The sequence below is a fragment of the Camelus ferus genome, chromosome 7 (genome assembly GCF_009834535.1).
Source record: "Camelus ferus isolate YT-003-E chromosome 7, BCGSAC_Cfer_1.0, whole genome shotgun sequence".
NCBI lineage: Eukaryota > Metazoa > Chordata > Mammalia > Artiodactyla > Camelidae > Camelus > Camelus ferus.
Genome location: NC_045702.1, coordinates 18,671,842 through 18,686,464, shown reverse-complemented (window position 1 = coordinate 18,686,464; position 14,623 = coordinate 18,671,842). Strand labels below are relative to the sequence as shown.

General features: G+C 47.6%; 1 protein-coding gene across 1 annotated transcript in view; it reads left to right on the top strand.

Moving 5' to 3' along the window:
- KEL (Kell metallo-endopeptidase (Kell blood group)) overlaps positions 1 to 14,623 on the top strand; it is a 167,016-nt gene that overhangs the window by 140,840 nt on the left and 11,553 nt on the right. Inside the window, exons 3-12 of the mRNA XM_032483539.1 lie at positions 6,282 to 6,697; positions 7,026 to 7,135; positions 7,424 to 7,505; positions 7,728 to 7,872; positions 8,179 to 8,355; positions 9,995 to 10,119; positions 10,423 to 10,569; positions 13,622 to 13,684; positions 13,775 to 13,963; positions 14,211 to 14,359. Of these exons, the coding sequence (XP_032339430.1) occupies positions 7,458 to 7,505; positions 7,728 to 7,872; positions 8,179 to 8,355; positions 9,995 to 10,119; positions 10,423 to 10,569; positions 13,622 to 13,684; positions 13,775 to 13,963; positions 14,211 to 14,359 (1,043 nt within the window). The 5' untranslated portion in view covers positions 6,282 to 6,697; positions 7,026 to 7,135; positions 7,424 to 7,457. The remainder of the gene's footprint in view (positions 1 to 6,281; positions 6,698 to 7,025; positions 7,136 to 7,423; positions 7,506 to 7,727; positions 7,873 to 8,178; positions 8,356 to 9,994; positions 10,120 to 10,422; positions 10,570 to 13,621; positions 13,685 to 13,774; positions 13,964 to 14,210; positions 14,360 to 14,623) is intronic.

Genomic DNA, 14,623 nt, shown 5'->3' with positions numbered 1-14,623 from the left:
TTCATTGTTTCTATTGCTGCAGAAGCATTTTAGGTTGATGTATTCCCCCTTGTTTATTTTTGCTTTTGTTGCCTGTGTTTTTGGTGAAATAACCACAAAATCATTGCCGAAAATCTTATTCCCTATATTCTCTTCTGGGAGTTTCACAGTTTCAGGCCATACATTTAAATTTTTAATCCATGTTTAGTTCATTTTTGTGTGTGAAGTAAGATAAGGGTCCAATTTCATTCTTTTGTACGTGGATATCCCATTTGTTGAAGAGGTGATTCTTCCCCATGGTGTATTCTGGGCTCTCTTGTCAGTTAACTGTATATGTAGGGGTTTATTTCTGGGCTCTCTGTTCTGTTGCATTGGTTTATATGTTTGTCTTTATGCCAGTACCATACTGTTTTTTGTTTTTAGATTTTATTTTGTTAGAGCAGTTTTAGTTTTAGGTTCACAGCAAAATTAAAAGGAAAGTACAGAGATTTTCCATATGCTCCCTACTCCCCACAAGCATAGCCTCCCCCATTTTCAACGTCCCCCACCGAAGTGATATACATGTTACCACAGATGAACATACGTTGACATGTCATAATCACCCAAGGTCTGTCGTTTACATTAGGGTTCACTTATCGTACATTATATGTGTTGGGACAAATGTATAATGACATATATTCATCATTGTCACATCGTACAGGGGAGTGTCACCACCCCCAAATCCCTCTTTGCTCCACTCATTAATCCTATCCTCCTCCTTGGCGATCCCTGACAGCTACTGATCTTTTCACTGTCTCCATAGTTTTGCCCCTTCCACAGTGACATATAGTTGGAATCGTACACTATGTAGCCTTTTCAGATTGGCGTCTTTCACTTAGTAGTATGCATTTAAGGTTTCTCTGTGTCTTTTCATGATTCAGTTTGGTAGCTCATTTCTTTTTGGCACTGAATTATATTCCACTAACAGGATTTACCACAGTTCATTTATCCATTCTCCTACTGAAGAACGTCTCGGTTGCTTCCATGCTTTGGCAGTTACAAATAAAGCCATTATAAACATCTATGTGCTGGTTTTTGTGTGGGCATAAGTCTTCATCTCCTTTGGGTAAATACCAAGGAACACAATTGCTAGATGGTGTAGCAAGAGTGTGTTTAGTTTTGTAAAAAACCGACAAACTGTCTTGCGAAGGGGCTGCACCATTTTGCATCCCCACAAGCAATGGGTGAGAGTTCCTGTTTACCTGCATCCTTACCAGCATCTGGTGTCGTCACTGTTCTGGATATTGGCCATTCTAATAGGTGTGTAGTGGTATCTCATTGTTGTGTTAATTTGCATTTCCAGAATGACGTGGTGTGCGGTATCTTTTCAAATGCTTATTTGCCACCTGAATATCTGCTATGGTGACATGTCTTTTAAGAGCTTGGAACCATATTTTAATCAGACTTGATGGCTGCAGTGGGAAATGCAGCTCATGGTCAGCATCTCTCTACCTACCTCCTTTCTAACTTGCAGCTGCAGTGTTGGTCCCTCCCAGGCTGACGCTTGGGAAGGGAGGAGCAGTAAGGGATGGAAAACGTTTCACATTTAATCTGGTGCCGGAGCTTTCTAGGTCAGGCTGATATCCAAAAGCTATTGGGTTCTTCTGTGGGCTCTTCAGAGTTCTTCTCGCTAGGAACAACCACCTTTCATCCTCCAAACTGGATTACGCTCCCCCTGGCTTGCCCTTCATAATTCTGCCTTAAGTTTTTCTTCCAAGGGTGTGTGCCCAGCCTCTTCCTCCTGGGTGGCCTCTTTTCTGGCAGGAAGCCCTGCAGCACGAACCTCACAAGTCGTCTCACGCCCCCTCCTTTGCGAGGGGTCCACAGAGCACAGAGTAAGTGCACCTAATGTGCATGTCTGTAGAGTTGCATCACGTGTCCGCGGCAGCTTTCTTTGCGGTGCCATCTCAGTGCAGGTTCCCAGCCACAGTCTTTATAATTTTCAGACATAAGTCATGTGCTACTTCCCGATATGTCAGGTTCTTCGAATCATTCTCGTGACCCTCCTCTTTGGCTCAGAGTGAGTGGTAAACACGATTCATAGTGAGGGAAAGAAAAAACCACAGTATCCCCAAATTCTTTGTAAAGAAGCCCCCATTCTCCAAAGTCTGCAGCCTCTCAGCAAATTCATAGCCTTGTCTGATATTCCACTGAGATCTGAGACAAACCAAAAGTGGAAAAACCAGGTTCACAATCTTTCATCCTTTACTGCACAGATGGTCTGATACTATTGTATTGCTCTTGGAAACTCTGAAACAACATAAATAAACAGATGCGAGTGATGATAGCTATCATTTGCTGTTGGCCTACACTTTGCAAGGCAATGTACAAAACACGCATTACTTTCCTTAGTCCTTCTGCTCATCTGTCATAGACGGTATGAGGCTTTTGTTTTACAGAAGAGGAAATTGAAGGTACGGATTGATTAAGAGACTTTCCCAAGATCACATGTCTGTAACTGGTAGAACCCAGATTCAAATCCACTCCAGGCTCTCTAGAGCTAAAATTCCTGCTTTACACTAGACCACATCATTTCTGTTGCATAAGGCACTGAATATATTTACTGAGGGTATCAGGTGAAGAATGACAGAACCCAGGCTGAAGCAGAGGGATGGAGGAGGTGAGACCATAGGGAAGACGTGGCCCATTGAGATGTGAACCCCTCTGAGGGCTCTGCTGCTGGGAAGGAGAAAGAGAGAGAAGACCAATACAATCTGTCTTAACAGTTCCAGGAAAAGGTAAACATTTGCAAATGAAGCAGACAGGAAAGTATAACCCAGGAAACAATATTTTCTAGACTATGTTCTGTGTGTGTGTGTGCATGCATGTTTAAATAGAGGTAAGGGAATTAACTGAATTTTAAGGGAGAAACAAAGGAAGAAAAGGAGTAAAGGGAATAGCTTCCCAGGTTGGAGATATGACTGTGAGTCTCAATTTCAATTCAGAGTAAACTTACCCTGTTGGGTGACAATGCAGTCAGTCTAGTAGCTAATAAATGATATGGGTAGCAGGTGCTCTAACTTGAGAATCAGGGGCATTGGTAAAAAAAAAAAAAAAGGTGTGATATGGATATCCCATTTAGCCTGGGTCCTGGAAGAAACTCACATGCAGCAGACCTGCATGAACCTGTGTCCTAGATCCAGGCCCATCCAAATGCAGCCCAAAGCACAAACGAACACAGCTTACATCAGCAGAACAGCGGGCGACACACAGATCTTGGAACGTGAGAGTCACTGCTTGTTTTCCCAACCACTGAGTTTTGAGCAATTCATTACAAGGCATTTTTGTGGCACTTGTTGACTAAGACAGTGGACTTAGCAAGATCTGATGTCAGTTCTTCTTGAGGACACATACCCTTAATTGATACCTGTGTCAGTTAGTGTCCTGTGTCCAGAGTATTGCCCTGGACACCTGTTGGATTGGGAAGGAGAAAGTGGTGGATTGGAAAAAATATCAAGAAAAGTAAAGAACAAGAATCCTCTTTTTGAGATGGATCGACGTACACATTTCGAACTTCAGTCTTTGAAGCATTACCTTTACCACAGTCAATACCAACCCAACTATTACTGTTAAATACAGTTTTGGTTGATTTATGAATTTAAGTAAGAAGGGATTACATATTCTAGTCTTCTAGCTATAAAAGAAGAAGTATATGTGGAAATTAGAATAGTCAAAGCATTCCATCTACTTGTCACTTAAATTGTTTCAAAAGCCATACATTCTTCTTTCCCAGATGCGATCCCCAACTCTCAATGTGGCTGCTTTGGAAAGAGTAATCAGAATGCCCCTAAACCGCCTCCGGGATCTGTTTCTCTCTCTTCTTGTCAAACTCCCCGGCATTGCCTGGGCTCTCTTACTCTGGTTCATTCAGAAATGGGTTTATTGCACCTTAGGAGGTAGCTTCTTAGTTGTTATCACTGAATCAAGTGATCTTAGAAGGGAAATGCCACTGGCGCACACACCTGAGAGGACCACGATATGCAGATGAACGTCTCATTCTTGATTGTGATATTTTAACCGCTAGAGATGGTGGCTGATGGTGGGTGGACAACAGAGGTCACAGTCTTTCAAAGGGGAAATTGGGTGTTTGAGTGTTTGGTGAATAACAGCCCCCAAGGCAGTCACATAGCAAGGTCAAGCAGTGAAGGATAGTTACAGAGTTTAGACAAAAGAAGATTCCGACTAGGAAGAGACTTCCAAAAACTGAATCGTAATGACTGAAAGTTTCAATTATTAAGGCTTGGGTTCCATTTCCAGCTTTGACAGTTACTTCCTTTCTAACTCTGGGTAAATTTATTGGACTTCCATGTATCTCAGTTTTCTCTTCTGTAAAATGGGGGAAGTAGATCTTACGTCTGTCATAGAATTTGTGAGGACTGAGTAGAAAATTGTGTAAAAACAAAGCATTTATTGTAGACCCTGCTCCATTGGAAGTACTCAGAAAAAATTTAATTTTGTTATAAATACTATTATTATTTTGACATTATTATGATATCAAACAAAAGATCCTGGGATTAGAATGGACTGGACAGAACCATTAAAGCAACTAGGAGGCAGTGTCTGCGGGGATGAGTGTGTCTGCTCAGTGAGCCTGGGCTTGGTTGCGAGCTGGAGCTGCCTTAGCGCCGCGTGGTGACTGCTGCCCCAGAGGTGCACGGTGTCACTGGGCAGGCCGTGGTGGCGATGACGCTGCAGACTAGGACGTGGGAGATAAGTGATGTTATGCTCCAGAGACAACAACCAGAACAGAGGTTACTCTGCCTTCAGGCGGCAGCAGGGTAGGGAGGGGTGGCCTGGCAGCCGTATCTCCAGGGTTGGTTTAGCTTCTCTAAGAGGGAGAGAGCCCAAACCCAGGCCAGGTGGCTATTTACAGGGCTCATGTCACACTTGTACCTCAACCTATTCTTACGTAATCTGAATTGTCCCTATTATCAATTTCCTAGGGAAACATCAGCCTAGAAGACTTGGTGGGTGGAAAAAGAACGGGGAGGGGAGTGGGTGTGAGGGAAGCCAAAAGCTCATGAGCAGAGTCGTGGGCTTTTGGGGAAGTTAAGTTATTAGAGAAGATGTGATCGATTTGCACCCAAACAGACCAAAGAGCTCTCAAATCATGAGTCATCGTTTCGCTCTCAGTTCTTAGCCAGCTGGCATCGCTGCCCTCCTAGTCATCCAGAAATAAACTAGGAAGCTCATCTGTGACTGTTACACACTGTCTCCCACCCCCAATCAATCAGTTCTCATGACTTTATTTTCCTCCATGATTTTTTTCTTTCGGTGTGTCCCCTCCCCTCTGCCCTCACCCTGGACCAGCCCTCACTCCATCTCTCCTGTACCACTGAACCAGCCATCATGTTTCTTGTCTTATCTAAACAGTCCAGATCCCAGTACCACAGCAGCCTTTTGTCGATGTTATTTTCATCACATCGAACTCTTCCTCTGAAGTCCTCAGTCCCTCCTTTTCTATGTGTGAAGTCCTGACTTTTCTTCACGACTTTCACGATCCTCTACAATATGGCGTCCATCAGTGCGGGAGCTTTATTCCCTTTCTTGGGTTATGGAGCCGTCCTTACCCCCATCCCAAGAAGAGCACCATAGCACAGGGCTGACCAGGGAATACTGTCCAAGTCTCATCAGTGTGACTAGCCCAGTTAATCCCATTTTGCCTGGGGTGGGGAAGCGAGGGACAGAGGTGAAATATTTTCTCGCAGAATTGTGCTCGTGGAGACCCCAGGTGAGGACTCAGTACGATGTGGGAAAGAGAGCTTCTGGGTTAGGATGCAATTCATTGCTACAAATATTTATGAGACATCTTAGGTGAGGGTGAAGGAACAAGGGACATTATTCCTGCTACCAGCGAGTTTGCGATCAAGAGGGAGATGAAGATACCAGCCACCTGGGTAATAGAAGGCAGAACGAAAGAGCAGGTCAGTCATGCCTCTGTTGACTGGGGGAAAAAAAAAAGCACAACCTAAAAATTGAGAATTACGTTTCATTTGGTGGACTTACTGAGGACTTCAGCCCAGGATACAGCCTCTCAGATAGCTCTGAGGGGCTGTTCGAAAGAGGTAAGGGAGAAGCCAGGATATATGGGAATTTTTGCAAAACAAAAAAAAAAAAAAGTAGGAGAACATCAAAAGATTACTACTAATTAAAGAGAAACCAGACATCGCAAGTCAGTGAATTTAATGCTTTTCTATGTGTGGAAAGATGCAAGAGCCTGGACTTACTGAAATGATTCCTTTGATGTGCACTTTACTATCTAGGGCCAGTATCCTGTTCCCCGTCCCGAAGCCTCGCAGGTGCTCCGACGGAGGCAGGCGGCTGCAGTGGCGCGTGGTTTTATGGCCGCAACATCCTTTGCTTACTGATACAGGCAGGTGACATTCTTTGTCCACACTTTCATTCCTTTGTGGAAGGTATGAGTCCCTGCAAGGTATTCAAAGGCAAATATTATCTTCATTTTCCAAATGACAAAACTGACCTGCCCGAGAGTTCCAGTGGCTTGTTTATTGTCACAGGGCTAATAGTTAGCAGATTCGTCTCCTTGTCTGTTGGTCTTTTTCATGGACTGCTCTGCCTGCCAGCAGCAGGGCTGTGACACCCCCAGGGAAGCCATCAAGCATCAAGGAGGATCAGGCGCAGAGCGGAGAGACATCCTGAGAATCGACGGACTCAAGAGGTTTCAATCATAGAGGAAAGGAGAGAAGGGAGGACGGTCCAGAAATAAAGAAACTCTGAGCAAAGGCACAGAGCAGGACCAGAGGAGCCACCCAGGGCAAACTGCGTGGGGAGACAAGACTCCCTCCCTTCACCTCCCCTGGAAGCTGAGATAAGGGAGGAGGGGAGGCGTGAATGTTTCCCAGCTGATAAACAGGCTCCGCCCAGAGGCCAATAGTGTGTGTGTTGGGAGGGATGGGGGGGTCAAGTGGCAGAAGTGTCCTTTCTCAAGGAAAAAGGAACTGGGGTGGGGGAAGGAGGGAGGTTATTTCCTGAATTCCCGTCCTCAGGCTCAGCACCTACAGCAGAAACAGGAAAGATTCTGGGAGCCAGAGAGGAGGACAGACGGACGGCAAGTCCCCTGGAGAAAGCCATCCACTTTCGGAGTCAGGTGCCCAGGGTAGGAGGTGGGGCTGACTGCTGTGGGTGAGTCCCCTGCCCCTCGACCAGAGAGGAGGGAGGCTTGCAGAGTGGGAACGGGAAGGGAGAGGGAGGTGATGGGAGAGGGAGGGAAACAGTGACACCTCTAGGGGAGAGCTTTGTTCCGAATCCCAAATGGGAGCACTGCCTTGGGATGAAAATACGTGTGGGTGAGGAGGGTGATAGGAGGTGTCAAAATGGCCTGATATAACTCTCTTTAAGGTACCCTCTTCCTGAGCCAGCTTCTCTGTCGTTCCTCCTCATTCAGCTCAGCAGGGTGGAGACAAGAGTAGGGGAGAACCATGGGGCCTGAGCGAGCCAGTGGAGTGGGTACTCGCCAGAGACGGGAGGTAAGTGATGTCTTTGACTGTATGGGGCAGAATTATGAACCTTCCCCAGCTCTCGGGGTCCAAAGAGGGCTGGGTTTGGGAGAATGAAGGCAATATCTCTGTGCGAAGGGGCCCTACCACTAACTAACTATTCATTCTTTCTACTCTCCCCTTCCCTTTTCCCCACCCCCCTCTCCCAAACATCTCCATCTTGTGCTTTTCATGTCCTGTCTCTCCACTCAGAGGTCTCCAGAAGAGGGGCTGTCCCCTGTACAGAGAAGACGGTGGGCGATGGCCAGGCGGGCGCTGATGACAGTCCTGTCTTTCAGTCTGGTCCTCGGTATTTCTCTGCTGCTTTGGGCCTACGTCTTCCGGGGCTGTGGCCCTCGTAAGCAAAATCCTAGAGCCCTGCCACCCGGTCAGCCCTCCCTCAGTCATGGACCCCATCTGCCCATCTGTCACCCTGAGGATCTGTGTCCATGGATTTATATGTCACTCATCCTGACCTCCCGGGCCCCCCGGGCCCCCGGGCCCCCCGCCTCTTCCTCCCTGAATCCCACACCTGGCCACTAGTCAGATCATTTCGTCCTCACCAGGGTCTCCCTTCTTTTCCCTCACCAGGCATCCCTTTGCCTAGCCCCTTGGGAGAGCCCTCATCACGTTCTCTTTCCCAGCTCTGAGCTTTTGCCCACAGCCCCCTGTAAGACGCCCGTGTGCTGGGATCTCCTGGATCATTACCTGGCCTCTGGAAACACCAGTGTGGACCCCTGCACTGACTTCTTTAGCTTTGCCTGTGGAAAGGCCAACAGGACCAGTAATTCTTTGCAGGCTCTCAAAGAGGAGAACAAAAGGCGGCTTCGGAGGATCCTGGGTAAGGAAGGTCCTCTGTGCCGTGGGTGATGCTGAGCCTGGAACCTTCACAGCTGTCCCAGGCCTGCGTGGCTGTGGGGCGGCTGGTTTGCTTAGTGCTCAGCTGGCTCTCAGGGAGCTGCCTGGTTTGCTTCTCCATCGCCGTGTCTTTCACTTCAGGTACCTCCTCTCTTCCATCTCTTCTGGTCCCTCCCTTCATCTGTTCTTTACGCAATCCCCATCCTCTTTGCTTTCCCATTTATCCATGATTACTCCATTCTCTCCAAGTTCTCCCTTTTACCAAGATCCATCTTCTTTGTTATCTCCCTTAAAGTTTCAATTTCTACCTTATGCCCGGTGTCTTCCCCTATCGGCATCTGCTCAACACCTGTTGCACTTTAATCCTTCCCTCCATCGCTCATTCTTGAGCCTTGAAACCCTTCCTGTCTTCTAACACCCCCTTGTCAGTGTAATCCTCTCCTCTCCCATCACTTCCCAGCTCCTCTCTCTCACCATCATCTCCTGTTCTCCACTGGAACCTTGGACCATGATGTGCAAGTTGACCTGGGAGAAGCTGGGGTGATGGAGATGGGTGATTGAAGATGATGGTGGGAGGAAAGAAGTGGAAGAGTGGGTGAGAAGTGATGGAGGGGGCTTTTTCTGGTCATGTGTAAGGGAATGAATATAGATAGGCACAAAAGAGATGCTGGAAGAAGAGGGGGCCACGAGCAAAACCCTGGAGGTAAGAAAAGTCCTGTAGATGGTGGCTGTGGAGAAGAAAAAGAATGGAGAGGAAAGCTGGGAGGAGGAACTGAGGCCAAGAGGAAGTAGGAAGTCAGTCCCGGGAAGTTGGTGGATGGAGACAAGGATTTGGGAAGAAGAATGTAACAAAAGGAATGCATTTCTAGTCTAAGGGAACCTGGAGAACCTCTTGACAGTATCAATTGGCGTTTGAAAGAAATAACTGTGTCCCTCTGCCCTCCATTTTTTAATGGGAAGAGTGGAGGTAAGCAGTTCCCCTGGTAGAGGGCCATGCTTTCAGTTAAGGCACAAAGAGAAAAAATGTGCTCCAGACAAATTCTGTTGCCCACAGTGGAGTGGAAGGTTGTCAGGGGGACCGAGGGAGAGGCATCGGATATTAGGGGGTGGTGGGTTCACCTGGATACGTGTTTGGGTCATTGTCAGTGTATTTGTTTCCTGGGATCAAAGAAGGGGCGGAGTCTGGACCAGGGGAGCCCACCTGTTTCTTCTCTTTGCTAAACCTTTCCTCGTGCGCTTTCCTTTCTCCAACCTCTCAAAATTCTCTTATTGCCCCAATTTTTCTAATTCCTTCATTCATCTCCCTCCTGCCTCTTACTTCTGCCCTCCCCCCCACCCCTGTTCCGCTTATTCCATCTCTTTTTTTCCCTTCCCTGTTCCTCCTGATGTCCTTTCTCACCTGTCCCTTCTCTTCCTCATTGGCTCCTCCATGCCCCTTTCCCTGCTCTTGTGCTTCTGTCAAGTTGATCCATTTTCTCCATTTTCCTCATCCCTCAGTCCCTCCCTTTCCCTCCATTTTCCTGGGAGTCTTCCCCCCTTTCCTATAATCTTTCCAAAGCTCACCTCCCCTGCGTGTCTCTGTGCTGCCCCACTCCTTTAATTCTCCTGTGCTTCCTTTCTAGAAGCCCCAGGTGCCTGGCCCCTGGCCCCTGGGGAGGAGAAAGCCTTCCAGTTCTACAACTCGTGCATGGACACAGGTGCCATTGAGGCTGCAGGGGCTGGGCCCCTCAGACAAGTTATTGAGGAGGTGAGACCTGGGGCGTCGGCTGTTCTGAATACATAACATGTAGGACCAGTCTATGCTCAGGGCTGCCATTTTTTTTTCCCTAGAGGATGGGTCTCTTTCCTAGGGATTTGGGGGGAAGATGGAAATGGCCATCCCCTATGGAAGAGTTAGGAGCTTGGTGAGGGTAGGGAAAGAGGGACAAATGTGGAGCCATAGAGGGGTCAAGGGACTCGGAGGAGAGGTCAGGAAGTAGCTATCTGAGCAATGAGGGATGGGTTTCAGAGACCATACCCCTAGGCTGAGCCCTGTCTCTCTTCTTCCCAGCTCGGAGGCTGGCCGCTCTCTGGTAACTGGACTCCCTTGGACTTTAACCAAACTCTGAGCCTTCTGATGAGTCAGTATGGTCACTTCCCATTCTTCAGAGCCTACTTGCGACCTCTTCCCACCCCTCCACATGTGCCGGTCATCCAGGTGAGGGGTGCACTGGTGAAAACGCAGTGAGCCCTGGGCCTGCCTCCAACACTAGCCTGTCATCTCTTAGAGGAAGGTTGCAGGTCGAGGAGACAGGACACATGTGCAATGCAGGGAAGAGACTCAACGTGAGGGAAATTATTGGTGTGGGAGCCAGGGACTGTAGGTGAGATTAGGGAAGGGGAAAACTGGGCCAGTCCTGGGGAGACAGAAGTGGTTCTGCTCTTCCTTGCTGCTTATCTGAGTCACCCCCAGGGGCTCTACCCAGTTCCTCTACCGAGAGGCGTGCCCTCCTCTTATTTACTCTTCATTTTCCCCAGAGGAACCTTTCTAATCCAAGAGATAATCGTGCTGCTCTCTCTGTTTAAATGCCTTCGGTGGCTCACGAGGTTATCGGGCACTGACTCTTAATCTTTAGCAAAGCCTTGCAAGTCTGACCCTTCCACACTCCTCCAGCCTTCTCTGCTCCTTACAGCCCAAGCCACGCTCACTCTCTTACAGCTTCAAGGATAGTTCTCAGTCTTTGCATACGTGGCTCCCTCTGCCCGCAACGCGCCTCCTCAGTCCTCACACTCAGCCTTGAAAACTCAGACATATTTCTCATGTTTTGACTTCGATGACTGTCTCTTCCAGGAAGTCTTCACTGACACCCTGGCTGAGAGTCTGTCAGTGAACCCCGCTCTGCTCCCATTTCCCCTGCTCGCAGCATTTAGCACTGTGTTGAAAACTGTGAGCCTCTTAAGAACAGGCCCACACCTTATCCATCCCTGGTTTTCAAGACCTAGCACAGGGCCAGGCATTAGAGGCCCACACCAGGTGTTTGTTGAGCAGGTAAATAAATTAAAACCTTGGAGGCACTGGGATCGTGGTAGACAATGTGATGCTCTGTACTTGGCCCCTACTCTCAAAAATGCCACAAAATTATATAATGATGAACATACAAGAACTCACAATCCATATGAGGTAGTCTCAAATTCAGTTCTAAAGGGTGTGATCAGGAGTGTAACTGGTGTGGTCTTTGGAAATTAGTTAAGATCTGAAGAGTTTAAAGAAAAGCTCAGAGAGGGGAGAAATGGGCTGAGCTCTGAAACATGGTTGAGTCATACAGGTGACAGTGATGCTAAAGGGACTTAAAAGGGCTGCCAGGAAGCCCTAAGCTAAGGGAAGAGCCTAGAATGGTGTGACCCCTGTAAGAGGTCAGTGAGAAAGCTGGTCTCTTGAACAGAGGGTTTGGGGATAGCAGTGGGAGGTAAAAATAAGGCTGTAGACATGAGGTTGGGCCTGACCGAGGTGACTTTTGACATAATAGAAAAAAAAATGCTACCAAGGCCTTTCAAATATGATGGTTGGACAGAGAGCCTAAGTAGAGTCAGCAGTTTTTGAAGGCAACTTGGAGGTGCTGAGGAATCCAGATGAGCAACCTTGAGGTTCTGAACTAAGACGATCGTGGTGGAGATGGAAAGCTTGGCCAGGCATGAGGGTTTAGGCGACTTCATCCTAATGGCCATGGTCCAATCACATGGTGATTCTAGAGGACCTGGTAACTGATTGAATATCAATAAAAGAATTCGAGAAGTTGGAAAATGACCCCACAGTTTTGATTTGGTGTGAATGGGAGGAGAGTGGTTACCATGACCTTAAGACTGCATGGACTCCGAGGGGAAATAAAGGTAGAAACAGCGGACTACAGGGTGGGTATCTCAGTGAGGTGGGGGCAGAGAAGATTCAGGCGGTGGGAATCAGCCCAGCACAGGTGAGCTACAAAGGACAGGGGAGAGGCCAGCTTCAGGAGGGGGGTTGCCGGAGACTTCTGAGCTCAGAGAATAAGGAATGAGAAGGCATGATTGGAAGCCTAGAGATAGCATCAAAACAGTCATGGAAATGGACACAGATTGTACGGAGTTCAGGAGGAAGGGAAGGAAGTGGAAACAAGGGCATAGATGACTTTTAGTTCTTTAATGTTTGGACATCAAATGTGAGAGTCAAGTGAAAGTTCTTTTCGAGATAGGGGAAAAGTATATAGCTCCAGGTGGGAGTACAATATTGAAGTTGGAGAAGAAAAACAAAAAATGTGGAGCAAAGATCTTCAGAATAGAAACAAGGATGCACCAGTGACAGGAGTGGGCTGAAGCAAGCGAGGTGGGTGGGCCACTTGCCTGGGGTGCAAAATTTAAGACGGTGCCCCAAACTCACTAATCAAGATAAATAGTATTTCAATGAATATTTTTAAAAGTACCAAAGTCAATACAATAATCCACGATGAGCAAAATATCAAAGTTTTGTTCATTGTGGATTTTCTTGGAAAAAATTTCTTTTCCCCAAGTGGATCAAAACTCTACTGTAGACTTTTTGGAAAACATCTATGATTTTAAAAAAGTGATAAAAAAATTGTGGATTTTTGGGAAAAATACATGATGAGCAAATTTTTGCTATTTTATTCTGCATGGATTTTTAGCATTAATTTTGATTTAAAAATATACATTAAGATATTATTGATTTTGATTACTGAGTTTTTAGTACCTCTTTTTAAAAATTTATTTTCATTTATTTTAATGTCTTTTATTTTTTTTCAAAATTTTGTTGGGGGAGAGATAATTAGGTTTATTTATTTTTTTAAATGGAGGTACTGGGGATTGAACCCAGGACCTCGTGAATGCTAAGCACATACTCTACCACTGAGCTATACCCTCCCTCCCCTTCCGTACCTCTTATATTTTGCATCTGAGATGGCTCTCTCACTTCCTTTACCCTAGACCTGACCCTGGCACAGGGAATGGCTCCCTTCAGGACATGGATTATTATGCTTCTCTCTGTGCTGCTGAGCACCTCCAGACTGGTTGAAATACCCACCCTCTTTTCACATTTCCATGTCTGGACTCTTTTCCCCCAAGCCTCTCACCCCCAGCCCTTCCCTTTCCTTGCACTCTCGCTCCTCCTGTTTGCCCTCTTCCGTTTGTCTCCTAGGGCCATCTTCCTGGTACATTTCCACCCCCCACACCTGTCTTCTCCTTCTTCCACATTCCCCACTTCTCTCAGTCTCTCTTGTGTCCAGATAGACCAGCCAGAGTTTGATATTCCCCTCAAGCGAAAACTGGAAGTGAAGACCTATACCCAGGTAAGATGGTGCCGGAGACCAAGGCCCTAAAGGTCTGTGCCCAGGGGCCGATGGGGGACGGGGGCTGTGACTGAGGTGGCCCTTCCCCAGATCCTGCGAGAGTACCTGACTTACCTGAATCGCCTGGGAACCTTGCTGGGGGGAGACCCAAGCAAAGTGCAAGACCACGCCTTCTCGTCCATCTCCATTACCTCGCGGCTCTTCCAGTTTCTGAGCCCCCTGGAGCAGCGGTGGGCGCAGGGGAAGCTCTTCCAGATGGTCACTATTGACCAACTGCAGGTGCCTTGAACCGGGGACCAGAGGAAGATGGGCATGAGGGTCTTTATTCCAGATTCTCTTGACCTCCTTGTCTTCTTTCTCCTTGTTTCTTTAATTCCTTTCCATCCCTAACTTTCCTGGCTCCACCCTTTCCCCCAACCATGCCTCTCCCCACTCCCCCTCCTACCCTGAGGGAGCAGGAAGCCCCCTCTCCTGCCTCCTCTTCTCCTTGCCCGTCCCCCCTCAGCCTCTGTATCCCTCCTTTAAGGAAATGGCCCCTGTCGTCGATTGGCTGTCCTGCTTGCAAGCGACATTCACACCGATGTCCCTGAGCCCCTCCCATCCCATCGCAGTCCATGACCTGGAGTATTTGAAAAACATGTCACAACTGGTTGAAAAGGAGCTGTCGAAGGACAGGTTTGCCCCCACGTGGGAGGGTGATGGAAAGAGTGTGTGGAGCCAGAGGCCTCAGGGACAAAGGAGACTTCAGAGAATGCAAGCTAGTAAGGGCCTCCCAGGAAGATGGGAGGGATCCAGGGTCATACGGGGGTGGAGAAGGGGTGGGACAGTCAGCCCAAGAGGGCACAGAGGAAGCAGAAAGAGAGGCTTGGAGGGCATGGGGTAGGGAAAACGCACATGAAATGAGGCACACAGGTATCTGACAAGACATGGGGTTTGCTG